The sequence below is a fragment of the Chlamydotis macqueenii genome, chromosome 29, assembly GCF_036417535.1.
Source record: "Chlamydotis macqueenii isolate bChlMac1 chromosome 29, bChlMac1.mat, whole genome shotgun sequence".
Lineage (NCBI taxonomy): Eukaryota > Metazoa > Chordata > Aves > Otidiformes > Otididae > Chlamydotis > Chlamydotis macqueenii.
Genome location: NC_141584.1, coordinates 1,405,524 through 1,431,833, shown reverse-complemented (window position 1 = coordinate 1,431,833; position 26,310 = coordinate 1,405,524). Strand labels below are relative to the sequence as shown.

Here is a 26,310-nt window from a genome sequence, read left to right as displayed (position 1 = left end):
GGCGTCAGCCCTGCGCTTGCCAGGCCGTCACCACGGCGCTCACTGCTACGAACGCGTGGCCCTTGCAGAAGATGCCGGTCCCGACGCCTGCCTTGCGCTGGGATGTGCTCGGAGGAAGGCGGCTTTTCCTGCCCGGGCCACGGAGGACTCCAACGCGCAGAGCTGGCAGTAACAGCTCACACCAGAACTGCCCTCCTTAACCTCTCAGATAAGCTTATGGGGACATAAATGGGCACGAATTGAGTTAGTTTGGTCAGGTGTAGGCTGAGCACCCAGGACAAGGTTTCTTGTCTCCCTTGATGCTGTCTTGGCTTGCTACGGAAAGCACAATGTTAGAATTAAAAGCCACTTTCTGCAAGTATTAAGTTCCCTGTTCCCCAGAGCACTTACCCTTGCAGTTGCTCAGAGCGAAAAGAGACACAAGTCCAGCCAACGCTAATCTGTGAAAAAAAGCCAAGTGAGCAGTCACACTGCAAGTATTAATTAAGCAATTAGTAATGATCATGGGGCATTTCAGAGGCTGTCCCGTGCAGTGCATGGCATTGTTGACTGAGCAAAGGAGCACCTTTTCTGCCAGACAGGGCATTTCCTCTCCTCGATGAAAAACACGAAGCTTTAAGCACAGCTATTAACTGTTGTCTCAGCATCCATGTGTCCGTGCAGTTAATTTAATGCCACCTCCGACAGGCTTGGCGCCCAGCAGCCTTATGAAATATTCATGGGAAGGAAAAGCAGTGGAACTCATCTGCTCCGTATTGTTCAGATGCAACTTTGACTGAGAGTTAAAGCCTGGCAGGAGCCTTTTGGGCAGGCTGGAAAGCTGCCTGGCTCTCTTGGGAGGAACACGCAGAGTGAGGTGGGGTGAGAGGGAGAGAAAGCAAGGGCTAACCTGAGAAGTGGGGAGAGGGAAGTGAGACCAGGCGAGCTGCTCAGCTTGGGGAGCAGGTAAGCTGCAGGGTCTTGAGAGACCCCACAGTGCATGAGTCGAGCTGGGAGCGATCCTAGCCCTCTGTCCCCAGGGATGCTCTCCAAGCAGTGCTCTGTGTCTCCTGATACTAGCTGCATTTTGTAAGAAACACAAGGAAAAAGTAACGCCAGCTTCCTTGGCTCAGTGTCTCCTTACGCCTGTCCTTCCTGCTTTCCTCTGCCCTGAGGATTTGGTTGGTTCGCTCCTCCCGGTGGAAATGGTTTGCGAAATGCTACCCCGTGCACCTTCATTTTATTGCACCTGCTGGCACCAGGCAGCTCCTCTGAAACCTTCTTCCCCAACCCGTTCGGCTCTGGCTCCAGGCAGCTGAGCAGCATCCAGGGCTGTGTAATTATATCTCAGCGCCTGCTTCTGCTGGCAGCTTTAGCAGTGAGCGAGTGGTAACCAGGAGTTATTGCCGGGGAGGAGAAAAGGTGATGCTATCTCTGCCGTGGTTATGTGCATGTTGCGTGATTAATCCCTGCTCTGCGGGGTTTCTGCAGCCGCACAGTCCGCGAGGTAAACACAGCAGCGTGCAAGCAGGTGCTTCGCAGCATCTCAGGCTGGGTGTGTCGCACCCGGTCCTCACCGGGATTGTCAGAGATGCTCCCGTGAAACGTAATTAACTCCTTGTCTCGTGCGCAGCGCGAGTCTCGCACCACCGGCTGACAGACGCGGATACACACGCGCTGCCTGCACCGCACACCTTGCAGGCTGCCAGCCCAGCCCCACGCAGCCCACGCGCGGTGCGCCCATCCGTGAGCCACCGCGATCCTGAACAGGCTGAAGCTCCCCGGCCCGCGGACACTGCTCTGCCCTGCACGGACCGCATGCATGGTACAGCCTCGAGTCTGAAAACGTGCGGCTTTTCCACTTCATATCTCAGAGCTGCTCAGGCTGGTGTCCTGTCCGGCTCCTCGCTGTACACACGTGGGAATCGCATCGGCTGCGCTGCCTTTGGGGTCCAGACGCCTCCTCTGCGGGTCCGTTCCAGGCTGTGGCTCGCAGACATCATGTCCAGCGGCACAGAAACCTCAGACAGCCGTGCTGCAGCTGTGACAGATGGATGGGGTGACCCACTCCCAGCACAGCCCAGCAGGTTAATGGGGAGCTGTGGAAGAGATTACAGCTTGCAGAGACAGGGTCACTGCCTGCCCCTGCAACAGGAGCTGCTGCCAGTGCCGCTGCGGAGGGAGCAGGCATGGTCAGCTGCTCTGGCTACTCACAGTGGCTGGCTGTAATTAATTTAAGTTCATTAACTCCCTTCTGGGCTTGGCTATATTATCTTGTTCCTATTCAAAGCCCACCCCGTGGCCTTTGCAGCGCCAGGTCTGGCAGAGAGGGACCAGAATAGCAGTAAGACCGTTCCAGTTTAAATGCGAAACACCCGTCTGCCATTTCCGGGAGCAAGAGGGGCATGGCCAGAGCCAAGCGACCCGGGGGAGTTTGGCATTTCAGTGTTCCCTGCCCACGCACTATTATTCAGTCTCCGCGGGGTCCCGAGGGCTTTTTTCGATGCCCAGTGTTGGATCTGGCATGTTACTTTTGCTCTTTACAGATGGAAATTTTGAGGGCAGAAAGTGTGTTTGCACATGGCTTGTGCTACAACTGCTGCTGACTGGGTTAAATTAAACCCAGGTGATGTTCACGGTGGTGACTCACTTCTGCCCAACCTCAGGTGTCCCTCCCAGACCCCAGAAGTGTCAGAAGAGTTGTCAAAGATTAGCAGCTGTGCAAATGGTCATCCTCCTCCCCCCGCTTGGGAGGAAAAGCCACTTCCCATCCTCCAGCCCTAACATGTCCCGCGAGGCGCGTTCAAATGGCAGTGCGGGGCCGGGCAGCCGTGCCGGAGCTCGCGGGGCCAGGCATCGTGCCGGAGCTCGCGGGGCCGGGCAGCCGTGCCGGAGCTCGCGGGGCCAGGCATCGTGCCGGAGCTCGCGGGGCCGGGCAGCCGTGCCGGAGCTCGCGGGGCCAGGCATCGTGCCGGAGCTCGCGGGGCCGGGCAGCCGTGCCGGAGCTCGCCCTCATACCCAGAGGGTCGCCAAGTTAGCACAGCGCCTAGCAAAGGGAGGCTTTAACGCAACTCTGTTCAACGTCGGCTCTGGTGTTGCTGGTACTCATGTGCGCGTTTACTGGAAGTCTGGCCCAAAGCTTTGTCCTCCCTCCCCCCGCTTTTGGCCCTGGCTCCAGGATTTCGGCGATGCCTTCAAGAACATCCTGGGATGATGCTGTCCCCGCTTGCCTCCTTGGGGAGCACTGCCAGCAGCTCAGCGAGAGAGAAAGGCTCGGTGTGTTCATGAGTTATATCATTCTTTATATCATCGTTAAGAGTAGCAGGTATTGATGTACAATGCATCTGTCATCTTATTGTGCTTCCTATGAAAATGTGTGTACATAGTACAGATACCAGAGAGAATTCAACACTTTATACACTTGAAGGCATTCAGAGATCAGTAACAGAAAAAAATGGCACAAGAACAAGGCCTAAATGCTACCAGATGGGTATCTACACTGGTGTGATGCATATAGAGATATATATATATATGTACACATATATATATAGTCATATATATTATATATAAGAAATATAAAATGCAGATGACATAATAGAAACCAACAGAAAAGCGTATGCTTCAACAGGTGAGCGTCAAGGTCGAATCCCAGCCCCATCTTTAAAAGCTTTAATGGGAAAGAGAAAGATAGAAAATAAATAAATGCAACGCAATGGAATGTTAGGAAAAATCCATAAGAAAATTTATGGATGTGGCCGACCCGTCATCTTTGGGCGATTGCTGGATACAAAGGACTGACCCCCAGTTCCTAATTTTGGTCAGGAAGCAAAAAATAATAATAATAATAATGACAATAATAAAACCCAAGCTGCGGTTAAGAAATAATAATTACTAAAAAGACTTATTGCAAAGCTCTTAAAGATAAGTAGCACTTCGGCCCTGGGAGGGCTCTTGCTTGGTGTGCGGGGCCTGGGGGCTGGCGGGGCTGGGGGAGGCCAGTTTCCGCTGACCGGGAGCGAAATGGCGGCCCGCTTACGGGCCCAGGGAGCAGAGACCCGGCCAGTGCCGGCCGGCCGGACCCCGGCTGCCAGGGCAGGTCTCCGCGTGCCGGGGAGAGGGCAGCGATGGGAGGAGCAGCGGCGGTCCCGGGGCAGCAGCGGGCAGATGTCCCCAGGATGCCCAGGGCTTGCGGTGCCCGGGGGGCAGCTGCTGCCGGGGCGTTCAGCGGGGGGGGAGCGTGCGGTCCGGCGGAGCAGAGCACCCTGTGCCATGGGGTGTCCGTCAGCCTGTGGACCCTTTTGGAGCTGGGGCTGCTGTGCCCGCTGCCAAAGCAGTGCCAAGGGGCTGTCCCTCGTGGTGCCACTGGCCGAGCCGGGCCGGTGGCTGCAGCTGAAGTGGGGGTCAGGAGTTTTCCTTCCACCTTTCTCCCCGAGGATGGCTGTTTCTGGGGTCCGCCCGGAATAGCCCCGGGCTCCCTGGGGACAGGAGGGACTGCAGGGCAGGGCTGGCGCTGGTCAGGCTGCGTGGAGCCCAGGAGTGACGGGCAGGAGATCACGCCGTCGCCCGACCCAGCGCAGCCAAGGCAGAGTGCCTGGGCGGCGGGGTGTCCAGTGCCGAGGTGGAACCCCCCGGCCGAGCCCCCTTTGGTGCTCGCCGCCAGCCAGCGAGCTCGGTGGCTGGGCACCGCCGTCCCTGGGGCAGGGTGCCGAGGAAGACTTTTCGGAGAGGTGGAGGTGCCCCATCTTCGTGTGCATGGAGTGGCCAGGAGTGCCCAGGTGAGGGTGGGCTGCGGGCCACCACGGTCCCAGCGGACAGCGAGGCTCTGCTGGGACTGCCGAACCCAGTGCCGTGCCTGCCGGGCACCCCGTGGGGCTCCTCCGTGATCCCTCCTGCCAGGCACGGGGGTCCCAGCAAGCGCCGGCCAAGGTGTTGGAGCAGGATGAGCATGGAGACAATGGACGGACAGACGGACAGGGCTGTGGATGGAGACTCTGCGGCCGAACGGCTGCTTCTTCTTGGCTTCTGGGTTTCTAGTTAAAAAGGCCGAGGGGAGCCGAGGGGAGGAGACGGGGCAGACCCGTGCCCCAGCCTGCTGTGCGTGTCGCTCCCCGCACTGCGAGGATGGCTGGGCTGGAGCGTCCTCGAGTCTCTGAACTGGCGGGGCAGGCGCGGAGCAGCTGCCGCGGGGGCTGCGTGCCGGGTTCGAGCGTGACCCGACCCGACCGCCTGCCCCGAAATCCGAGGCCGTCGCTCTTGTCTGTGTCCCACCGTGGCAAGGAGCAAGGTCCCTTGGGTGTGTCTCTCCGCTGGCGCTCGCAGGGAGAAGGGCAGCTCTCCGGAGGGCTTTGGTAGCTCAGGTTGTACATCCAGATGTCGGTTAGCAGGTGAAGTCCTCAAAGGTGCCCCGGGCTGGGTGGTGAGGTAGGATGTTGGCTGCGTACGTCATGCCTGCCGGGTGGCCCCGTATGCTTTCACAGGGATTCTGCAGGGCAGAGGACGGACGGGATGCTGGGGTCACTGGTTTCACCCAGACCCCCGCGGAGCGTGAGTCCTGTATCCCCACAGCATCTCTGCCTGGTGCCTCTGCTCCTTTCCCAAGTGCTCACCAAAACGTTGACTCCCCCCACCCCACGACACATCAGGGGCAGCCTTGGAGCGGCAAGGGGGGACCAGCAGCTCCCTGGCGTGCCCGGCACTTACATGGCGTTTCACGTCGTCCATGCTCAGCGCGACGCCCTTGTCCGTGTTGTTCCTCTTGTGGTCCTTGCGGCACTTGCCCCGCCGACACAGCCGGTGCTTTATCACCTGTGAGAGCCAGATTTCGGCAACGTGGGCGGCTCGTCCCCTGTCCCACATGAGCGTTTCGGTGTCCCAGGGTAACCTGGGCCCTCTGGCAGCCGTGGGACGGCAGAGACACCCACCTCGTAGGCATAGTCGAACAGCTCCAGGACTGTGAGGATACTGGCCCCAATGAACAGCCCCATCTGCCCTCCAATGTCACCTGCGAAGGAGAGGGGAGCCATCAGGGTGGCGCCAGTCTGGCGCCCAGTGGCAGAGAGAGCAGAGAAAGGGCAGAACTTGTCACCGCTGTGACCGGTGCCTGGCCATGGCAGGCGGGTGCCCCGTCCTGCGCCAAAGCTGTTGGCACATCCCAGTGCCTCGGGAACAGGGCCACGGGGCCAACGTGAGACCACCTTGCTGGAGGATGCTGGCTGGGTGCGGCCACAGGGCCCCCGGCACAGTCACCAGCGCTCACCCAGCAAGCCGGCCACCTCGTACGCCTTCTTCTGCTCGATCGTCTCGTAGTTCAGGGCTTCGAAGAAGATATCCAGCACCAGGATGTTCTCCCTGTGCAGGACATAAACAGCGTCAGGCGGAGATTTGGGATGGAGAGACAAGGTGCTGCCCCATCACCACGGCCGCAGCTCGTTACCCGATGTACTGCTCCGACTTGTTGTACTTCTTGGCCAGGTATTTGGCAGAGGCCTTGCTGGGGATCTTCACCATGGAGAGCTCTTTGCCGTAGCGGGTCACGTTGCAGGGCATCTCGCAGACGCAGTACTCGTTATCCTTCTCCACCAGGAAATCTGGGCAGGGAGAGAGGGAAATGGAGAAATCCAGCACCCGCAGCTCGGTCCCGCGGGGCCAGGCAGCCTCACCTACCTAAGGCCGGATCCGCGCACTCCTTGTACTGCTCGGGGGTGCAGTAAGGGGCATCGCCTGCAGGAGAGAGAGCGGGTTTTCCGGTGGGACCGTGCTGGTGGGCTGAGCGCGGCGAGGCCCAGGCACCGCGCGCCAGGCTCACCTGGCATGTGCACCATGCGGCAGTTGCAGTTCTCCACCAGGTAGCGGGTCTCGCAGTCGATGCGGCAGGCCGTGATGCTGTAGGTGTCGTAAAACTCCGAGTCGCCCGCCACGGCCTTGCAGTCGCCCCAGGGAGGTGGCAGGTAGATGAGCTGGGAGGGGGCAGAGGCAGGAGTGAGGAGAGAAGCCCACCCGCACCCGATGTGGCGGGGGGACAGACACCCTCGCTGCACTGGGTCCCCCTCCCCATGCGACGTGGGGGCAGGGGTAGGGGCACGGGGAGGAGGCTCAGAGTCGCACAGCACGTCCAGCTCGCAGCGCGGGGTGGGAGGCAGCGTCCCAGCCACCCCGGTCCCTACCCGCTGCTCCTGGCAGGACACGAAGGTCTGGAAGCCGGGAGCCACCCCGAAGCCCAGCTGGTCGATCAGCGGGGGCTCGTCCTGGCTGTGGATCTGCACCTTGATCCCGGCTTCGAACGAGGTCTCGTCTGCGGCAGAGAGAAGCGGGGTGAGCGTGGCGCTGTACCTGCTGCAAGGGGGCCCAGAACTTCGCCTGTCTCCCACCCTTCCCCTGCCCAAATTCCTTCCTTCTGTCCAGCCCTCCGTTTGCTGCACCGTGCCCTTGTCTCCCCCATCTCTGACCCTCCTGCTCCAGCACCCGGGGAGAGCGGCGGGGAAGGTGTTTGCCGCTATTTATAAACAATGATGGCTGCTTGTCTAAACCGGTGGGGAGTTGCCATGGCGAAGAGCAATGACAGGGAGGAAAAAGGAAAGAAAAGGACCCGAAGTGATGAGAAATGGAGGGAGGGAAGAGGAAGGAGCCTGAGGAACGTGGACTCATGGGATGGGGAGCTGGGAAGGGGCTGGGAAGCACCCCAGGAGCTGTCGGTGACTCCTGGACCTGCTGGCAGAGCTGCCGGGCGGTGGGTTACCTGTTTCCCCCCACACTGGCAGGTACTCGTCCTGCTGAATGTCCAACATGATCTCCAGGCCGTTGCCGGTGCCTCCCTTCATGGTGATGAGCCGGGGCTTCCCGTCCTGCCCCGCGTTGAAGGTGTAGCACTTCCCATAGCGGGTGAAGACCTGCGGGAAAGGACACGGGGCTGAGCTGGGGCCCCTCTGCCGGCACCAAACTGCTGCCGGCACCACGGCGTGGAGCCAGGAGAGCGTCCCAGCCCCGAAACACGGCCGTCCCCAGCCTGGAGGTAGGATCCCACCCAGGCTCCTGCCCCATGGGGTCTCTCTCACATAATGGCTCGTCTTTGCCCCAGTAGAGGAGGAGACGTTCCGCAGCGAGGCACAGGGATGGCATGGGCTCGGAGGAGACACTTTGGAAATTTACAGCACCTCGACCCACAGACCCCGGGGCAGCCCCAGCTCCCCGAGACGGCGGCACTCAGCCCTACGCCTGCACCAGCAGCTCCCCGAGCCCGCATCCGTCCCTGCAGAGGACGGGGCTGGACGGGATCCTGAACCCCCCTGTCCCTCCTCGGCCGGTCCAGCACAAATCCACGCCGCTGAGCCGCTGCCAGCCCGGGCAAGGAGCGTGTGAGGCCAGGGGGCTGCGACTGCGTGGTGCCCCACGCGCAGTGGTGACGCCGGGACGGAGGTGCCAGGCACCTGCTCTGCAAGCGCAGCCCCCGGCTGCTCTCCGTGTCCCGCCGGCGGGTCTGTGCAGCCGGAGCCGTCCCCAACTCCAGCGAGACGCGCAGGGGCCGGGGGACGGGGCTGAAATATCAGCCTGTCCCTGAGCCGCTTGGCAAGGACAGCGTCGCCCGCCGTGCCCGATCCGACACGATGCCGTCCAGAGCTGCTCCCCGTGCCCGGCAGCCGCAGGGCTACTCACCGCCGCGAAGTCGCCGGGGCCGCACTGCTCGCCCCGGTAGCTGCAGCTCAGCAGCATGTCCTCCAGCTGGTGGCAAGTGCGGTTAAAAAACCCGTACAAATTTAGGGGCTCGTCCTCATCCCAGGGGCCAGGCTGGGCTGGGGTGAAGCCCAGCTCCATCCCGGGCTCGTAGTCGACCAGGGGGGCCAGGTAGAGCAGGTCCTCATGGCTGAGCTGCGAGACCCGCACACGGTTGATGTTGCAGAAGGTGACGGCGGGGAAGGTCATCTCGGGGCTGTCCTCCTCGCTGAGCAGCGTGACGTGGTGGTACTCCAGGTAGTAGACTATGCGGTCGGCCACCTGGTAGAGGAAGATGGAGAGGGAGAGGAGGAAGGCCAGCGCCCAGAGTGCCTGCCGAGCGCCCAGGCTGCCCTCCACAAAGATGTGGCTCAGCCCGTGCAGCGTGCAGCTGCTGGCAAAGGCCACGAAGTCTGTGGCTGCCCCCACATCCTCCTCCTCCTCCTCTTCATCCTCCTCCTGCCCATACAGGAACTCATCTGCTCCATCCTCTCCATTCCCGGTGGGTGCAGCCTCTCTTGGTCCTTCCTCACTGGAGAAGGAGATGGTGCAGAATATCTGGAGAGGCATTGTCCAGCGCGGGGGTCCCAGCTGCAGTGTGGAGGTCCCGGCTCCGGCGTGGGGGTCCTGGCTCCCGCCCTGCCACAGCCTGGGGGTCTTTGATGGGGGGTCCGGTTCCTCGGGGTGAAATTGAGAGAGGCTGGGGGAGAGCAGGGAAGGAGGAAGGGGCAAGTTCAGAGAGAAATGGAGAAGGGAAAAGGAGCAGGAGGAGAGCGGGAGCGAGGAGAGGAGCAGAGGGATGCTTGGAGGGGACGGAGAGAGGAGGGTATATCAGGAGCAGGGAGGAGGAGAGGAGGAGCGAGGGGCGGTTCTGCGGGCTCCCCAGGTCCCCCGGGGCCCGCTGGCTGCGGCTGGCAGGACGGAGCAGAGACGTCGCCGGCTCCAGAAGCACGGACGCGTTGGGAGCTCCCGGTGCTTCCTGGGGTCCTGAGGGGCTGCCAGCTCCGGTGAACGCGGCCGTGCACGAGTGCGTGCGCGGGCGCCCGGCGTGCTGCGTACCCGCACCGCATCCTCCGTCCTCGCTGCGGGGCAGCACGGCCCTGGCAGCCCGAGCGGCTGCTCCAGCCAGGCCTTCCCCGCTGGGAGCCAGGCTGTTTCCGGAGCTGCCATATGCCGGGTGCTCTGAGGTTGGTGTCAGGGCGGCTGGAGCCAGAGGTTTTCCCAAAACGCCTGTGACGCTGTCCCGCTGCAGCGCCAGCCCGGGCAGTGCCAGCGAGGGCAGAATGATGCTGTGGTGTCCCCAAGCTCTTGCGGCGCTCATCCTGCCCCGGCAGCACCCGTCCCCACGGGCTCATCTCCCCGTGCCGTGGGGCAGCGGCGCGTGCACGGGAGCATCCAGCAAAGGCGATGTCCCGAGCGGTGCGAGGTCCGTCCTCCTCCGAGCCAGGGCTGTTTTCGGCAGGATTTGGACGCTGCCACGGTTGAGGCAATGACTCCTTCTGCAGAGCCCAGCCAGTGCCCGCTGTCACCTCACGCTTCAGATCGCTGTGGAGGATCCGTGCTGCTGAGCCGGCTGGGATGGGGGTCCTGGGGAGGCAGCGCTGACGCAGGGCGGTGGGATGGAGCCGGCGGCCGGGCCGGTGGCTGGGAGCAAAGGCGTCTTCTCCCTGCAGCCCTGCAGCATCGCAGCCCCTTCTTGCGGTTTGTTTTTTTTTCCTGCACTCAGCACTTCATAAAAGCATCCGATGTGACCACAGAGCAATCTCCAGCCCCATCCCGGCACCGCAGCCACCATCGCCAGCCCAGGAGGAAGGCGAGCAGCTCAATGCAGCAGCGCTTTGATGCACCGGGGCTGGACGGGTGGTTTTGGCCGATGCTCGGTTGCGATGAGTGCGGCCCAGGCCGGCGCTTCGGCTGCTGCGCCTCCACCCCCGTGTCCACCCCCGTCCCTGAGCACATCCCAGCTCATGGACGTGGACAAATGCAACCAGGAAACTTGTACAAAACTGGTGGGATACTGGTGCAAAGTTCTCTGCTCCTCCTGAGCAAGTGGTGCCGGTGTAACGGGCAAGGGCATGCGCTGGGGATCCCTGCCAGGCTCAGACGGAGCCAAGAGAGGTTACGTCTGCTGATGCGATGGTGGGCTGTCCTCGAGGGGCTGTCCTGGGGCTCCCCAAGCTCAGTATTCCCAACAGCACCCTTGTGTAAGAGGGACGCTGGCAGCATCTGGGTGGGTGACCTTGGGGATGAGCCATGGGATGAAATTTCATAAAGCTGAGAGCAAGGTTGTGCCTTTTGGGAGCAACCTAGAGAGCGTGAGCTGGAAACTCATCCTGGGAAATGGGACCAGGGAGACAGATTAGGGGACTGGGAGCCACTGTGCCAGGGGGACCAGGTCACACCCCAGCCTTTTGTCTTTGATGGAGATGAGCTGCAGCTGCACTGTGGGCAGGGCTGGGCTATAGAGGCACCAGGGCTTCCCCTGGGAGGGGTTCTGGGGCCACTGGGCTGGCTTAGCCTGGGCTATAAAGGCATCAGGGCTTCCCCTGGGAGGGGTTCTGGGGCCACTGGGCTGGCTTAGCCTGGGCTATAAAGGCATCAGGGCTTCCCCTGGGAGGGGTTCTGGGGACACTGGGCTGGCTTAGCCCTGTGGGAGCAAGCTGGGCTGGTCACGCACAGCCTGGTGCTAGAGGGGGCTCCTGGCAGGGAGCGAGTGGGCGCGAGGTGGCTGGGTCAGGGTGGGATTCCTGGTGTGCCCTGGCTCCGGGACAGGGGGTTTTTGTGCAAGGTCTGGGGGAGGGAGAGGAGAAGGAGGAAAATGGAAGAGAAGCCTGAAGGGGGTCATTTAGCCTTGGCAGGGCAGCGGCAGGCGAGCAGTTGTGCCTGGCCCCGGGGATGGTCCCTGATGGTGTGAGTGATCCCACGGCGTGGGGAGGTTTAATGGGTTTTCTTGGGGGCAGTTGCAGCAGGGGAGGGAGATGCAGTAATGAAAGCACTTCATCACCAGCTGGGGCCCTTAGCCTGCCTCACTTGGCTTCAACAGCGTGCGGAGAGCGCCGGGCTGGCTTCCAGCAGCCACGTGGGGCGGCGAGGACAACGCTACCCCGACTCCGGTTACCACCGCCTGTCCCAGAGCCGACACTCGAGCCGGGGTGAAGGTGACCAGGGACGGCTGTGGCCAGGAGCATGGTGGTGCAGGCGCTGAGGGGAGCGTGTCCCGACTCCAAGATTGGGTACAAACTGCGGCCACATCCCCATGTTGCGAGCAGGGGGGTGCCGTCCTGATTTGTGCAAATTTTGGAGATGCTGGAGGAGTCCTTGAGCTCTTTCCAGCTCCTCCCTCACCAGGAGTTATTTTTACCCTCTCTCAGGTAAAGCTTTGGCGGGGGAGAGGGGTGGGGGATGCTATAATTAGCTGTGACATCAGCCCCCATGGCGGCGCGTGCTGGGATGATGCCACCACACCCCGACCCATCCGGGGGACCAGGGATGCTCGCTGCCCTCCCTGCCGCAGCGAGGGATGCAGGACGGTGGAAGGAGCCTGGGTTCTCCTGGCTCCACAATAGCGTTCGGCCACCGTCCCGGGGCGGTTCGGCCCCGCTCGCTGCGTTTGCAGCTCCTCACGGGCCGGGGAAAGGAGGTTCCCTGGAGCTGGGGAGCATGGAGGCGGCGGGGAGGGGGGGAGCGGGAGGGGGATTTGACGGCAGCAACAGCACATTTCACAGCCTGTCATGCTTTAATGGCAGAGGAGATCAAAGCCGGGATGGAGTTATTCATAGAGATAAACCAATCCCCGAGGAGGCGAGGAGAAAACAACATTGCAAGCTCTGTTATCCCAGGCCTGCAAGCGGCAGCCCAGCCCCCGGGAGGCTGTCGCAGAAAGCGCCCCGGGAACTGGACCCGCTCGGTTTTGTGACTGGGCGCTGCCCGACCCTGCCAAGGGCCGGCTGAGCCGCCTGCGTCGTCCCCGGGGGTGCCCGGAGACCGGAGCTGACCGGTGGGGAGGGATGAGACGGGGTGCAGCTGGAGGCAGGATTTGAGGGATGGATATTTGACGGGGCAGATGGGCACCCCGCAGCCGGGCTGTCCTGCTCCCACCACGCAGCCGGATGCGTTGCATCAGAGGGGAGAAAAATCAGGTTTGCGCTGTGCCCCGGCCCATGAAGGTGCTTTGCAGCTCCCAGAGCTGTCAGCGTGTTGGTGGTGGCACCCACAGTGCCTCCGCTGCGGCTCTGGGCAGGATGAGCCCCTTCGGGAGAGCTCTGTGGCCGCGCGTCCCCTCCCCGAGCCTGGCGAGAGGCAGAGCCGGGGCAGCCGAGCAAGGTGGGATTGCCTGGGCGGCTGGGATCTCTGCCGGGACTAATCCTGCCGCGCCTTATCAGATGCTGCCACCTTGCCTCCGCTCGCTCCGCCGGCCAAGCCGCGTGCAGCTTGTGTTATCCGGCCCTTTATCCCCCAGATTAGACGCTTCACAGTGGATTAGCATGTCACATTCTAATGCAGAAAAATTGCTGATTAAAAAGGAGTTTTTCCTCTGTATTATTCCCCACCTCCGCCTCCTCTCCACCCCGTCCCCGCAGGCCTGGGCAGCCCAGCCCCAACCACGGGGACCAGCGATGCTGCGGTGCTGGGCGATGTGGGAGCCTCGTCCCTGGCTCCCACAGGGGACAGGAAACCAAAGGTCCCTTTTTGGGACCGTACAGGGCTGGCGCACTCTGTCCCAGCCGCGTTTGGTGGCAGGGCGGAGAGGCCGGGCGCTCCAGGTCCCCGCGCCGTCCTGCCCCGGGTTGCCGGCTGCGGACCCAGCATCTGCAGCGCAGGACTTTAATAAAAAGCACATTATGGTGAGTAATGCGCTAAGTGGACTTCATTACGGGCCCGGGGCCCCCCTGGCTCCGGTTGTTCCGTATGATTTCATATCAGACGAGCCTTATCTCCTCTCCAAATGCTTCCATTTAAACTCCATTAATCTTTCAAAGCTTCCCTGCGCCAGCGCTGCCGAGCGCTTCCCAGCCTGGCGCTGGGGCTGCTGCCCCGGGCGCGGAGGTCACTGCAGACCCCTGGCTCGGGGTCTCTGGGGGGCTCAGCCGGGACCCCCACAAGCTCTGCGGGCGGTCGAGCGCGTACCCGCGGCCGAGCCCTTCGCCGTGTGCCCGCTGTAACGGCTCCCAGCCGCCCTGTCCTTCTCCGGGGATCTATTTACGCCCCAGTAATTGAAGCAGTTTGTGACGCTGAGGGCTCTCCGGGTGATTTACTCCTCGGCCGTGTCCCTTCGTGCCGTGGAGCCGTCACCGGGGCCGCGCTGGCGCCTGCCCTGCCGGGACGTGGGGGACGCTGCCGAGGGGCTGCTGGTTCCCGGGCAGCGGGGATTATTCTGTGCAGACACTTATCCCGATGCCTTTCCGTGTTTCCTGCCGATCACGAATTACCCGTAGCAGGTTGCAATTTTTTCCGACATCCTTCACGATTGCTTAGACAGCTCGTGCAAGCAGATTCAAGCCGATGGTTTTATTGGTGGGGGAAAAAAAATTGTATTCCGATCCGGTCTTCCTGCTGTGTTGGCTTGCTCTGGCTCTGCGCGCATCACGGTTTTCACATCTAATCTAATCCAAGCAGGGTGGCTCCGCAGCCCCGCGCGCGGCTGCTCCGGATGGGTGTCCCCGTTGCTTTACCAGGCCATGGTGCTGCCGGAAGAGCCAGGAGAAAAAGGCTTAAAATCCCCGCTAAACCGGAGGGTGAGCGGGAAGGGACCTGCCCCAGCGCTGTCCCGTGCTGCTCCTCTGTCCTCACCCTAAGAGCCTGGATGCAAATGCACCAAACCTTCCATGCAGGAAAAAAATAAGTTCCCAAAAAATAAATAAAAGGTTGTAATATCCAAGTGCTGGGGCCTGTATAAATAAATAAGAGCCTGAGATGGTGAGGAGCTTCTTGAGTCATGGTTGTTTTGGGAATTGCAGTGATGCCTGCTGTTCAGAGAGCCCTGGCTCCGGCCAAAATCTCTGCAGGCGATAAAACAAAAGCGTCTATAAAAAGCCAGATAAATTAAAACCGAGGCAAAAGGCCCCGACACAGTTAATTTCCCGGATCTCCCTGGGGAGAGCTCTGCCTCCTGTGTGGCTCCGCGCGCTCGGGGGACCTGACCCCGGCTTGGCGTGGGGGGAGAGAGGGGAAATGGCAGCAGGAGGCTTCCTGGGCGGGGTCTTCGAAACACCCGTGGGCAGCAGAGGGGCCGTGTGCCTGGCCGCCGCTCAGCCAAGGTCTCCAAAAGCAGATTAAGGGGGAACAATTTGGAAAAATCCCGTCTGCTGGTGACGGTCCGGGGCTGCGTTTCCAGCCTGTGGCTCCCGCGGGGGCCGGTGTCCGTGGGGCACACGCGCCCAGGGTACCCCGTCCACAGCCGTGCCATCCTCGCCTCCAGCGCGGCCAGATAGCGCTCGAAAGCCTCCGTATCTCTTCCGGCAGCCACGGATGCCATTAAACCTTATTAATAATAATTAATAATTCATTTGTTAATGATTCTTTATGTGCAAAGGCATTTCAAGAGGAGCAGGAATGGCCTGAGGTGCATCCGAGCCGCTCTGAGCTCTGGGCATGGCAGCCCTGGGTGTGCGCGGCGTGTCTGGGTGTGCACGGTGCTCCGGGTGTGTGCAGCGTGTCTGGGTGTGCGTGGCGTGTCCGGGTGTGCACGGTGCTCTGGGTGTGCAGTGTGTCCGGCTGTGCATGATGCTCTGGGTACATGGCATGTCCGGGTGTGCACGGTGCTCTGGGTGTGCGGTGTGTCCGGCTGTGCATGATGCTCTGGGTACATGGCGGGTCCGGGTGTGCACGGTGCTCTGGGTGCGCAGCGTGTCCGGGTGTGTGCAGTGCTCCGGGTGTGCGCGGCGTGTCTGGGTGTGCACTGCGTGTCCGGGTGCGCGCAGTGCTCTGGGTGTGTGCAGTGCTCCGGGTGTGCGTGATGCTCTGAGTGCGCAGTGCTCCGGGTGTGTGCAGTGCTCTGGGTGTGCGCGGCGTGTCCGGGTGTGCACGGTGCTCTGGGTGTGCGCGGTGCTCCGGGTGTGCGTGACACCTCCAGGTAGGTGTGGTGGATCGGGGTGTGCGCAGCACTCCCGTGCGGGGCGTGATGCTGTGCCCCGTGGCTGCGGGCACGGCTGCGCGTGCTGCTGGGGCTGGACATTGCCCCTGGGCAGGGCCTGATCCTGATCCCGCCCGTCCTTCTCTCTCCTTTCCTAATCGCTTGCCGGGCTGAGCGGGAGCGACGTTGCTCAGAGGTTCGAGGCGCTAAATGATTTGCCTGCTCCGTTGTAGAGCCGCTAATGAAACGGCTGCGAGGCTCAGGCACGCGTCTGCCTTTCGCCGCGCTGTGCCCAGCGCCGATGTCCTCGACCCGCTGGTTCCTGACCTCCTCCTGCGCCGGCTCGGCCAAGATCGCAGCGGGTTCAGCAGCACCGCTCCCGTGCAGGAATGACGCTGGGGTCGCAGCGCCGCATCGCCGTCCCGCTGCAGAATGGGTGTGAAATGGATCTGGCCTCAAACGAGAGCTGTTGTCTCCGTGTTCGTGTGGGCACAGGGCGAGCTGAGGGACGCCCCAGTCCTCCTGCCTGCGCCCCGGGACAGCCGTGTCTGGAAAAGCTTGGATGAGGCTGGGGAAAGGAGGCAGCTGAGGAGCAACGCTCGCCGGCGTCTCTGCTCCGTGCCCGAGGGCTAAACGGCTCACGGCTGCTTTCTGGATTATTTGCTTTGAGCAAAATACCATGATACTTGAAAGCTTCCGAGCTGCTGGTGAGCGAAGAGAGTCGGGGTGCTCCCAACCTGCCGTGCTTCCCGGGGGAGCCGAGTCACCACCAGCAAACGGCTGCGGTCCCATCCGTAACCGCTCCTCTGCTCCATCACCTCCAATTATTTTGCACCAGGCAGCCCATGTCCCACTGGGTTTGCTTCGTTCGTCTGGAAAATGATGCAACCTCCGGGGCCAGCCGCCGCCGCTGTTCGACAGCAGAGAGAAGCCGATGCGGACGGGGAGCCTGGCCCGGAGTTTGCGGCTGATGCAGGTGGGGACGGCGCAGCGGGGCCCTGCCGGGACGCCGGGGGTGAATCGCCGCTCGGAAATAGCGGACGCATGCGAGCGGTTTCAAATGCTTATAAGTTATTTAGGAACCCATGTACCGCTTTAAAAAGTGATTTACATAAATCACTTGAATGTCTTACAGAATTTGTAAACGCGCCGGCTCCGTCGGGCCGTGGCGGGAGCTGCCGTGGCTCGGTGTGCCACGGGGACCCACCCCGAACCGGGAGGACGGGGCTGTTTGGGGCCAGCAGCGGCCCTGCTGCCCACGCGTGGTCCCCAAGTTGTTTTTCGGAGCCAGATGGGGCCGTGCGGTTTGTTTATTAACTGCCTAAAGCTCCAGGAAACGTCCAGGTATCAGCAATTCCCGTGCCAGCTCTCTCCAGCTGTGCTGGAGATGCTTTTCACTCCGGCTCTGTGATTATCCACTAACGCTGCGCCGTGGGGGAGCTCCGCGCCCCGCGGGGCTCCTGGGCTTGTGACTGGCGCAGCTCTCGCCGGGCCGTGGGGCGCGGGGGGCTGGGCGCCTGGGCCCTCCGGCGGGGCTGGGGCGTGGGTCCCGTGGGGCTGGGGGTCGAGGTAGAGCAGGGAGACCGGCAGCATCCCCTGGGTCGGTACCCTGGGACCAGCAGCCTGAGCGTGCCCCACTGCACCCCTCCCTCTGAGCTCCCATGGGTGCTGGAGGGCAGCCCAGCACCCACCAACGGGGCAGGTTTGAAGGACACGAGGTGTTTTTTAGGGGGGAAAAGCTGTGGTGTTGCTAGGGTGGCAGGGGCTGACCCCCAACGCACACTGGCGGGCATGAGGTGGGTTGGGGGCTGAGCAGAGAGCTCAGGGGGGTGCAGGAGGCCTTGGGGGTGCAGACGGCCATGCACTGGGGTTTAGCAGGGTCCGGGGGGGCACAGCGGGATCTGGGGGGCGCAGTGGGGTCCAGCCAAGGTGCAGCGGGGTTCAGAGGGGTGGTGGAGAGGCTCAGCAGGGCGCAGTGCGGCGCTGTGGGGTACAGCGAGGTGCTGCTGGATCCGTTCTCCACCGCAGCAGCTCCTGCGTTGCTCCGGAGGTGGGAGGAAGGAGGCGAGGAGGACGGTGGTCGGGGTTTGCTGGGGCTGCTCCAGACCTCTCCTGCTCCCTCCCTGCTCTTCCTCCTCACGGTCAGTATTTCCAGGCCAGAGGATGCAGAATCCAACGCAAAAGGCAGTGGCATGATCTCCATGTCAAACTCAATTCTCCGTAGTGCCAGCTCAGCCCCGGAGCTGATGGAAACGGTCCAGAGGTCTTAATCCTCTGCAGTTCACCGAGGACGTCCCGTGCGCGCTGCCCCAGGGCTCCCAGCTCCCGTGCCAGGCTCGGCCTCCGTGTCGAGGACACGGCTCTCCCCCGGGACGAGCTCGCAGGGTGTGAGAAGGAAAAGCTGCAAACGCACATTGCACCGCGCCAGGCGTGGCTGCTCGTGTCGCCCCTGGATGCACCCACCCCAAAAAGGGGCTTCATCAGCATCGGGCATCGTCCTGAGGGTTAGTGCCCGTTTACACGGGGCAGCCCTGCTTCCCGTCCCGCAGGCCATACTGCGGCGTGGAGAGGAAGCTTATCCTCTGGATTTCTCCTTGGAAAGGAGGGAAAGAAAATTAATGGGGTTTAGAGCCCGGAGACAGGACTGGGCGAGGAGCAGATCCACGGGGGATGAGCAGGGCGCCGGGGGCCGTTTGCCAGCGCGGGGAGGGAGAGGAAACGCAAGCTGGGAGCCGGCGGGGCCGCGCGTTCCCGCAGAGGAGCGAGGGCTCGAACTTATAAATAATGGAGTAGCAAGCGTGAAACATTGATCTCTGCTGCTAATGAGCACAGGGGCGAGCGCAGCCCCGAAATGGAGGTGACAGCGAGTGCGGTTCCCCTTTCTCTGCAAAGGGGAACTGGGCGGCTGTCCCGCGCAGGGGCCCGGTGAGCGTGGGGCTCTGGGCTCAGCTCCAGCGACGGGGGATCCCCAGCCCGTGTCCCGCAGGGCTGGAAAGGCCATGCCCTGGGGAGGTCAGGACTTGCCCCTCAGCCTTGTGTTTGCCCCTCTGGGCTTTAAGGCCGTGCCAGGATTTTGGGGCTGGGAGATGGCTGCACCTCCCCGTGCGTCCTGCCCCCATCCTGGACCGCTGCAGCGGGGGAGCTTTGGTGGGTGCCAGGCACCCCCATGGTGCTGGAGGGGCTGCGAAGAGCCAGGGCAGAGCTGGGCTGGGCCCATTATTTTCTCCTGGGTCTTTTTAGAGGGTTCAACACCCCGTACCGGACGGGTCCAAACCCGGCCAGCTCCACCTCTGTCCCTGGAGCATCCCTGCATCCCGCACACAGCTGCTGCAGCCCCTGCGGCGCGCTGGCCGGGGTGAGTGGAGATGGAGGGGGGTGAACAATGCCGGGGCCCCCCTGACATGGCCTGCTGATGACGCAGGATGAAAGAGGAGGTGGGAAAAGCCCGTATAATCCCAGGGTGGGCTTCCCCGCGGCATCCAGCACGAGATCCGTGTGCCGGGGGATCCTGTCCTGGCTGCAGGGCAATGCTGTGCGCTGGGGCGGGGGGGCTGAGACCCAGTCCACAGCCCCCCGGGATGCTCCTGGGTGGGTGCATCACATGGGCACGGGGGGGCCCTGCGCTGCTGCGGCTGCCCGCCGGCGATGCTCTCCCACCGTCCGGCAGCGTGAGGGGGGACACGGGCGGGAGGCAGCTCCTGCTGCCTTGCTGTCACCCCGGATATTTTGGTTATGGCAGCCCCTCATTTGCATTCGCCGCGTCTCCCCCAAGCCCTCCCTTCTGCCGGGAACAGATAACGCGGCGGCCGCGGCGTGTCGGGGCTGTGGCGCTGGCGGCAGAGCCGTGGTTCTTCCCATCGCCTCCTGCGCCGGCCAGCATCAGCATGCAGCCAGCGTCCCCCGGGCGGCCGCTCGCCCCCCGGCCGTCCCCATCGGCCCCCCAGCTCGCCCCGCTGGCCACGGCACCGAAGTTAAATGGCTGCAAAGGGAGCTGGCGCAGGGAGAGGACTGACGCGCATCCCTGCCTGCACGCAGGCAGCTTCCCCTCAGCCTGGGGGGTCTGGGCAGCCCCAAAATCCTCGCTGGCAGGCCCCTCTCCGGACACAGCATCTCCTCTGCATCCGCGAGAGGAGAGAGGCAAAAGCACCCGCTCGGGGCATCCCGCTAGCCTGGACAGTGCGAAGGGCTTCCCGAAACGCAGAGGTGAACGCAGCCCCTGCACGGGGCGGTGAGACCCCCACCGGGGCGGGGTGGGCTGGGGGATGACGGTGCCTCACTGGGTGGTGGTCCCAGCACCCACCAGCCCTGGCTGGCGCCACCAGGCCCAGAGCAGCCCCGAGCCCGGCTCAGCCCGGGCGGCTGCGGTCCGAGCCGAGAGGAGGGAGCGGCAGGAATTAAACTGTCAAACAGACCCCTCTGAAAGCTCCTGCAAGCCCCGGGACCCCCGCGCGGGGACGGGGCAGAGGTTTCCTACCCAGCTCAGCGGGACGGGGCAGCTGCGTGTCGGCAGCACCGTCCCACCCCCGCACGCACAGCCTGTGCCAGGCTGCGAGGGGAACCCAGAGAGCAACGTAAACACAGCGCAGAGCCGGCTTTTTGTAATCAAATCCATGAAATCATCCCAACCTGCTCGCAAGGAATAATCCAGGCAGGAATAACAAACCAGCTGTGACTCTATTTTGCTTCTGCTGGTAGGAGGGGACGGGGGAAGGAAGATATCTGTACCCCGACGGATGAAGGCGGGAGAAGGGACGAGGGTCCCTGAGGACGCTTCGGCGCAGAAAACACAACCGTGCAGCGGGAAGAGCCCGGCATCAAAGCCGGCCGGTGGCCACACACGGGCTGGGACCCAGCCCCGCTCACCAGCCCCGCTGGAGAGGATCCAGCCCCCTCCGGGCTGCCCCTTGCCTCCATTTAACGAATAAAACGCCTGACGGCTGACAACGGCGAACTGCTCTGTGAGGAGCTTGTCGAGGGAATTCAATGCAGGTGATTAAAATCGCCCGAATTGCGCTGGGACCTGGGCAGCAGCTCCGCGGACACCCAGCCGCTGCCTTGGCTTCGTCCTCACCCGGCACGGGATGCAAGTGGGACATGGCTGGGCTGGGGACGAGGACGGGGACCCCGAACAGCACAGAGCCGCACGCTCCGCACTGGAGCCGGCTGGGAACAGCCACCCTGGCTGCCCAGTTTATTAGGCAGCACCCGAATAGCCGGCACTGTGTAATTCCCAGCTGGACGGGGGAGAGGCAGCCGCGGGGGGATAAAGGCTTTATTGTGTGCTGGATCCGCGCACCAGTACGAGACACAACCTCTGTGGTGGGGCACAGCGCCGTGCTGTGCCACCGGGAGCTGCTTTCCCCGAGGGATTGGGGGGCTCCCTGGGGTCCCTGCCGGCCATCGCCGTGGCTTTCCCTGCTTTTCCACTGGTGCCTCCTCACCGTGTGGCAGTTTCCAGCGCAAGATTTCCAGCCCGGCATGCACAACCCTGCTCTGCTGAGCCCAAGTGATCCTGGGGAGCTTTGCCCACATGGGATCATCCCATGCAGCCGCACCAAGCAGCACCCACTCCTGGGGAGCACCTGGACCTCTAAAACCCAGGAACATCCCCTGGCATCCCCTTTCTGAGCTGAAAGGAGGCAGGAGCGGCTACAGGCAGACAAACACCCTCCTCGCATGGGGGATTCACGGCGTCGGGCCGGGCTGCGGGGGCACTCACCACTTTGAAGTCTTCGGGGGTGCATTGCTCCCCGCGGAAGAAGCAGGACAGCAGCATCTCCCGGATGTCATGTCCAGCCCGGTCATAAAACTCCAGCATATTGAAAGGTTTGGGTTTGAAGTTTCGGAAGTTTGCCTTGTCCTGGAGGATTTCCAGCTGCTTCTCGTCGGCGGTCTGGGTGTCCGGGATCTCGTATCTTAGGGGAAAGAGCAGGCAGAAGCTCAAGCCTGACCGCAGCGGCTGCTCCCACCGGCGAAAGCCATTTGGGCTTCACACACGCTACTTCTGCCCTGACGCCGATCCCAACGCGGGCTCGGGAGAGTCCCGGGCGCTTTGCACTTGGCATTTCCAGAGCATTCAACAGCACAACGCGGCCCAGAGGCACGAGAGGTGGCAGGAGGGTGGGCGAGGAGGAGAAGCTGAGGAGCAGCAGCGGCCACGCACTAAACCCATCCCACCTGCCCCAGTGCTGGTCCCACAGCACTGGCCCTGGTTGAGGCCAGTCCAACCACTTGCCCCATGCCTTTGGTGGCATCACAGCTGCAGGCAGTGGCCTCGCCAGTACATGGACAAGGGCAAATGGCATGGGCAGGGATTGTGCCTTGCTGCTGGCACCGGGCTCGTGGCAGTGCTTGGCAGCACCAAGGAGCTGCTATGGCCATGGGGGTGGGCTGGGCAGGGCGGGCAAGGGGCTTCGCCATGAACCCTGCGACTGCAGAGTCCCACAGCACAAGGGATGGCACCGATCTCGGGTCCTGACGCATGGGTGATGCTCAGCGGCTTCACCTGCTGCCATCCCCAGCCTCGCTCCGTGTGCCAGGCACCCGGGATACGGTGCTGGAGCCGTGCACGCTGAGTCTGCCCCACAGGCATCCCAGGGTTGCCCTGGCCTTGCTGCATCTGCTGTGCACCGGGGCTGGGGGCCTTCTGTGCCAGATCCGCCCGGGGCAGCTCCAGCACGGGAGCCACATGCTCAGGAGCAGTAGCAGGACCTGGCGAGTCCTCACTCTCGGCTGTCAGTGTTGCCGCACAGCGGCCGCATCCAGCTGCGGACCTGGACTAACTCAGGATCCGCTTCCTCACGGAGCCTGAGGAGACGCCGCCCACGCCAGTCACTGCGTGCACCTCTCTGGTGCTCGCTGCCCCGTGTGGCATGGGGCTGGTGGGGCGGCTGGGCCACGCGCGATGGCCTGCCCTGGCACACGGAAATGTCACCTGGGGCCACCTCTGAGCACCGGCACCCACCTGTTATTGAGCAGGGCGAGCAGCTCGCCGGCGTGGTACAGGTCGTTCTTGGTCACCCGGCTGAAACGAAACTCGTTGAGGTTGCAGAAGGTGACGGCGGGGAAGGTGAGCCTGGTGGCCGCCACCTCGTCCAGCTTGGTGACGTGGGGGTAGAGGAAGTAGTACTGGATGCGGTTGGTGCAGACGAGGACGAGCAGCGCCAGCGAGCCCAGGAAGCACAGCGCCCAGACCACGCGCTTCAGCGAGAGCCGCTCGTACGAGAAGATGTGCGAGAGCCCGTGGAGGGTGGAGCTGCTGGCGAAGGCCTGGATGCTCACCGGGTGCCCGCTGTCCACCTCCTCCTCGTCCACCTTCAGGTCCATCATGGTCCGTGCCGGCGCCTCGGGGTGGCCACTCTGCCGAGAAGGGAGCCCGTGGGTGCCTGGGGCCGTGGCAGCCTTGCGGGTGCCGCCGCTGCCCGGCCCGTGGCGTCCCCGCGCAGGGGTGCTGGGGATGCACCCGCAGCGCTCGCGTGGGGCAGATGCTTTGCTGTGCCCTGCTCTTCCCCCCGAGCCTATATGTACACGTATATCTACATACGTAGCCCCACCGATACGTGTGTATATATATCCATTTATTTTGGTGCAGCTTCTTGCATTTCCTCCCCTCCCACCTGCTCTCTGCCCTCCCCATCCCGTTGCAGGACCGGGATGCTGTGCTCCCCCAGCACCCCACAAAATCCATCCCTCCCACCTGCTCCCCTTCCCCAGTCCTCATCCGCCTCCCCCAAATGGCACCGGCGTATCACAAACAGATGAAGGAATTGAGGATGCAAACCTGGAATCAGGGCCGGCGGCCGGGGCCGGAGCTGGGTTCGTTCTCCTCGGCAACGGCGGCTGCCGCTGCGACGCGGGTGCCGGGGCTGGGACGAGCCTCCCTCCACCTCTCGCCGCTGGGTGGGAAGACGGGAGTGGGAGACGCGCAAGCACGGAGGGTGCGAGAGCCACCGAGCCCGGCAGTGGCAGGCGAACCGGAAAAGAAGGGGGGGAATAAAAATAGCTTCAGCGGTACCTTGGTGCAAGCGTGGGAGCGGGGATGCGCTGGGGCCTCGCTCAGCGCCGTGCGGGGGGACCGCAGGCGACCATCGCCGGAGAGGAGGCAGCTGCCGGGTGCGAGGAGAAAAGAGGGGGAGAAGGAAGGCGAGCAGGAGGCTGCTTCCCTGCCAAACACATGGATACCTCCCCCTGTGGCTATCTGGGAGCTGGTGGTTTCTTCAGATGCATAATCCGCATGAAGTCATTGTCTGTGCGCTGGTGGGGCCGGAGGCTGCCGAGGGGTGCCGCAGGCCGGTGGGCAGCGAGGAGGAGGAGAAGGAGAAGGAGGAGGAGGAGGAGGAGGAGGAGGAGGGAGAGGCGGAGGAGCAGGGCGCTCCAGCGATTGCAGGCTGCTGGCAGGGGCTGTTGGTGCTGCTGCCGTGTGCATGTGGGTAATGTGTGTGTGCGTGTGCGTGCGTGTGCGCCCATCCCCCAGCGCCTGCCAGGGATGCTCCCACTCCTCGCTCCGCCGGAGCCCCCCCGGACCCCCCGCACGGCCCTGACCCGGCTCTCCCCCGCCACGGCCTCCACTGCTCCCGCAGGCTTCGCCCATGGGTGGCCCCCGCGCCGGGGGGGTGCTCAGACCCGCTCGGGTCGGTTCTTTTTGGGAGCACTGAAGGTGGGCGGCTTCCAGCCCTTTCCGGCCGCCTGCTCGGGGCGGCAGCGGGGCACCGCGGTGCCTCGAGCATCCGTCCCAGGCTCGCTGGGTGCAGCCCCGCTCCTCGCTGCCGGCTGGCGTGGCCCCCGGCACGACGCTTGCTGCGATGGGGACAAGACCCTGCCAGAGGCGCTGGGCTCCTGCCCCCGCGCTGCACGGGTCGTGCTGCCCCTTTCCCGGCTTTTCCAGCCGTCTGCCGTTGACGGAGCCATCACAAAGGTGCTGCTGTCCCCAGGGTGCTCCTCGGTCCCCGGCGCAGGAGGTGCTGGGTGCTCTCCTCCTCCCAAGGCAGAGCAAGAGCGTGCTGTCCAGCTTCCCTCCATCTCCAGCCCTGCTTCACCTCCCTCTGCTCCCGCGACGGCCCTGGAGAGCGGGGTGCCCTCGTCACCCGAGCCGAGCCGGGGGATGCGCACCCCGCTGCAGCCCTCTCCCCGGCCGCAGCGCAGGGAGCCGAGGACACAGCAGGCGCCTGCCCACTGCTCCCAGTAAGGTGACTGCAGTCAAATGGAAAAAAGTGTTGCAAGGTCCTTTACGAGGGTGATGTTGGCAAGGCACAGCCAGACCCCGGGGTCGGCCCGAGAAGCTGTGTCCCTGCCCAAAAGTGCCTTCCCAGCGCCCCGTCCCTGCCTGAACTGTGGCTGACGGGAGCACGGGCTGTTTGGGGTACAGCAGGGTCGGGCACGTGTACCTTGTCCCCAGATCCCGGCTCTTGGACACACTTGGTTTCGTCCTTTTCCACAGCATCCTCTCCCAAACCGCGTCCTCGCCCATTCCTCGTCGGAGCAGGAACCCGGGGATTTGCAGTGGGACCTGCTGGGGGACACTGGGGGAAATATGGGGCCGAGGGATGCCCCTGCGAGCCAACGCCCGCCCTTGCTCGCCGCTGGTCACGGGGGTGACCCTGCCAGCGCTTGCAAATGTGCCTGTGAAGCCGGGAGAGCGGCGTTAGAGATTCCAGTTTGCATCAGCTCTGCCTTTCCCTTCCCCGCTGCGTTCCGCAGCCAGCCGGCATCGCTCCTTGCCCGGACGACGACCGCCTGCCGATGGCCGTCTCTCCATCAGTGCTCCTGACAGAAACCCGGAGAAGGATGTGCTGCTTGGATAAGGGATAAGAACATTTAGAAAGGGGTTGGTTTTTTCCTCCCCACCACTTTTTTTTTTTTTTCTTCCAGATGACAAGTCATTCTCTGCAGTGGTTTTATTGACAGTAAATCCACCGGCAGCAGCAGGGAGGGATGGGGTTTCAGGCCGGAGCGGACACACACGTGGACGTACTCGCACGCCCTTGCTTTCCGCCGCGCCAGAAACCCCAGTGAAGTGGCTCCGCGTCTCCAAGCCACCGCACTGGAAAGCACGTTTCCCGGGGGGCTCGGAGGGGCAGCGGGGCCCCTGAACGCCCTGGGACCCTTTCCTGTGGGAGCTGGGCAGGAGCGGAACGGTTGGAGGAAACTTCCTCGCCGCTGGCCCCTGGCCAGGAAGGATGCAGCTGCATCCTTGGAGTCGAGTGGAGCGTGGGGAGCGGGAGCATTTCCGCGTTATTTTTCGGGGGAGCCACGTGAGGGTTGTGTTAATTCCTGCTGGAAGAGGCAGCGGGACCAGCTGTGGGATGGGTGAGGAGCTAACAATTAGCCCCAGGTGATAATTGATAACAGCAAGACACCAGGCAGGAGGCTCAAAGGCTGGGGGCCGAGGGGTGGGCTGGGACCTGCGAGCGCGGGGCAGCGGGGTGGGAGGAAGAGGAGGTGAGCTGCTGCGGCCGCATCCTTCCCCTGCAAAAAGGGTGCTCAGTCCCAGCTCGGATCCAGCAGCCAGGGCTCCCCTCAGGCATGCCCATGGATCCAATTAACACACAAAAAAA

The 26,310-nt window shown here is 63.0% G+C and overlaps 1 protein-coding gene across 3 annotated transcripts; it reads right to left on the bottom strand.

Moving 5' to 3' along the window:
* Positions 1-3,260: 3,260 nt before the first annotated feature.
* On the bottom strand, positions 3,261-24,119 carry ASIC1 (acid sensing ion channel subunit 1). Of its 3 annotated transcripts, XM_086768821.1 has the most exons (13): positions 23,772-24,119; positions 23,538-23,652; positions 22,722-23,116; positions 21,477-21,672; positions 7,715-7,865; positions 7,143-7,270; positions 6,785-6,935; positions 6,643-6,699; positions 6,413-6,566; positions 6,236-6,327; positions 5,901-5,980; positions 5,680-5,784; positions 3,261-5,461 (listed from the first exon to the last, which is right to left on the bottom strand). In XM_086768821.1, the coding sequence occupies exons 3-13, from the start codon at positions 23,084-23,086 to the stop codon at positions 5,357-5,359; spliced, it is 1,584 nt and encodes a 527-aa protein (XP_086624947.1). In that variant the 5' UTR covers positions 23,087-23,116; positions 23,538-23,652; positions 23,772-24,119; the 3' UTR covers positions 3,261-5,356. The 3 variants fall into 3 exon arrangements, with proteins under 3 accessions (XP_086624947.1, XP_086624946.1, XP_086624945.1); XM_086768820.1 differs by having other exon boundaries at positions 23,538-24,119; XM_086768819.1 differs by lacking the exons at positions 21,477-21,672; positions 22,722-23,116; positions 23,538-23,652; positions 23,772-24,119 and adding an exon at positions 8,629-9,255.
* Between the last annotated feature and the right edge of the window lie 2,191 nt (positions 24,120-26,310).

What these genes read in the sequence shown, in the direction of transcription:
- ASIC1 (XM_086768819.1), bottom strand. Translation starts at nt 9,255, where the DNA reads ATGCCTCTCCAGATATTCTGCACCATCTCCTTCTCCAGTGAGGAAGGA. An exon ending in TGTCCTGCCAGGAGCAGCGG is followed by an intron (nt 6,936 to 7,142) that starts GTAGGGACCGGG and finishes GCCCCCTCCCAG; the next exon opens with CTCATCTACCTGCCACCTCC. An exon ending in TGGACGACGTGAAACGCCAT is followed by an intron (nt 5,462 to 5,679) that starts GTAAGTGCCGGG and finishes TCTGCCCTGCAG; the next exon opens with AATCCCTGTGAAAGCATACG.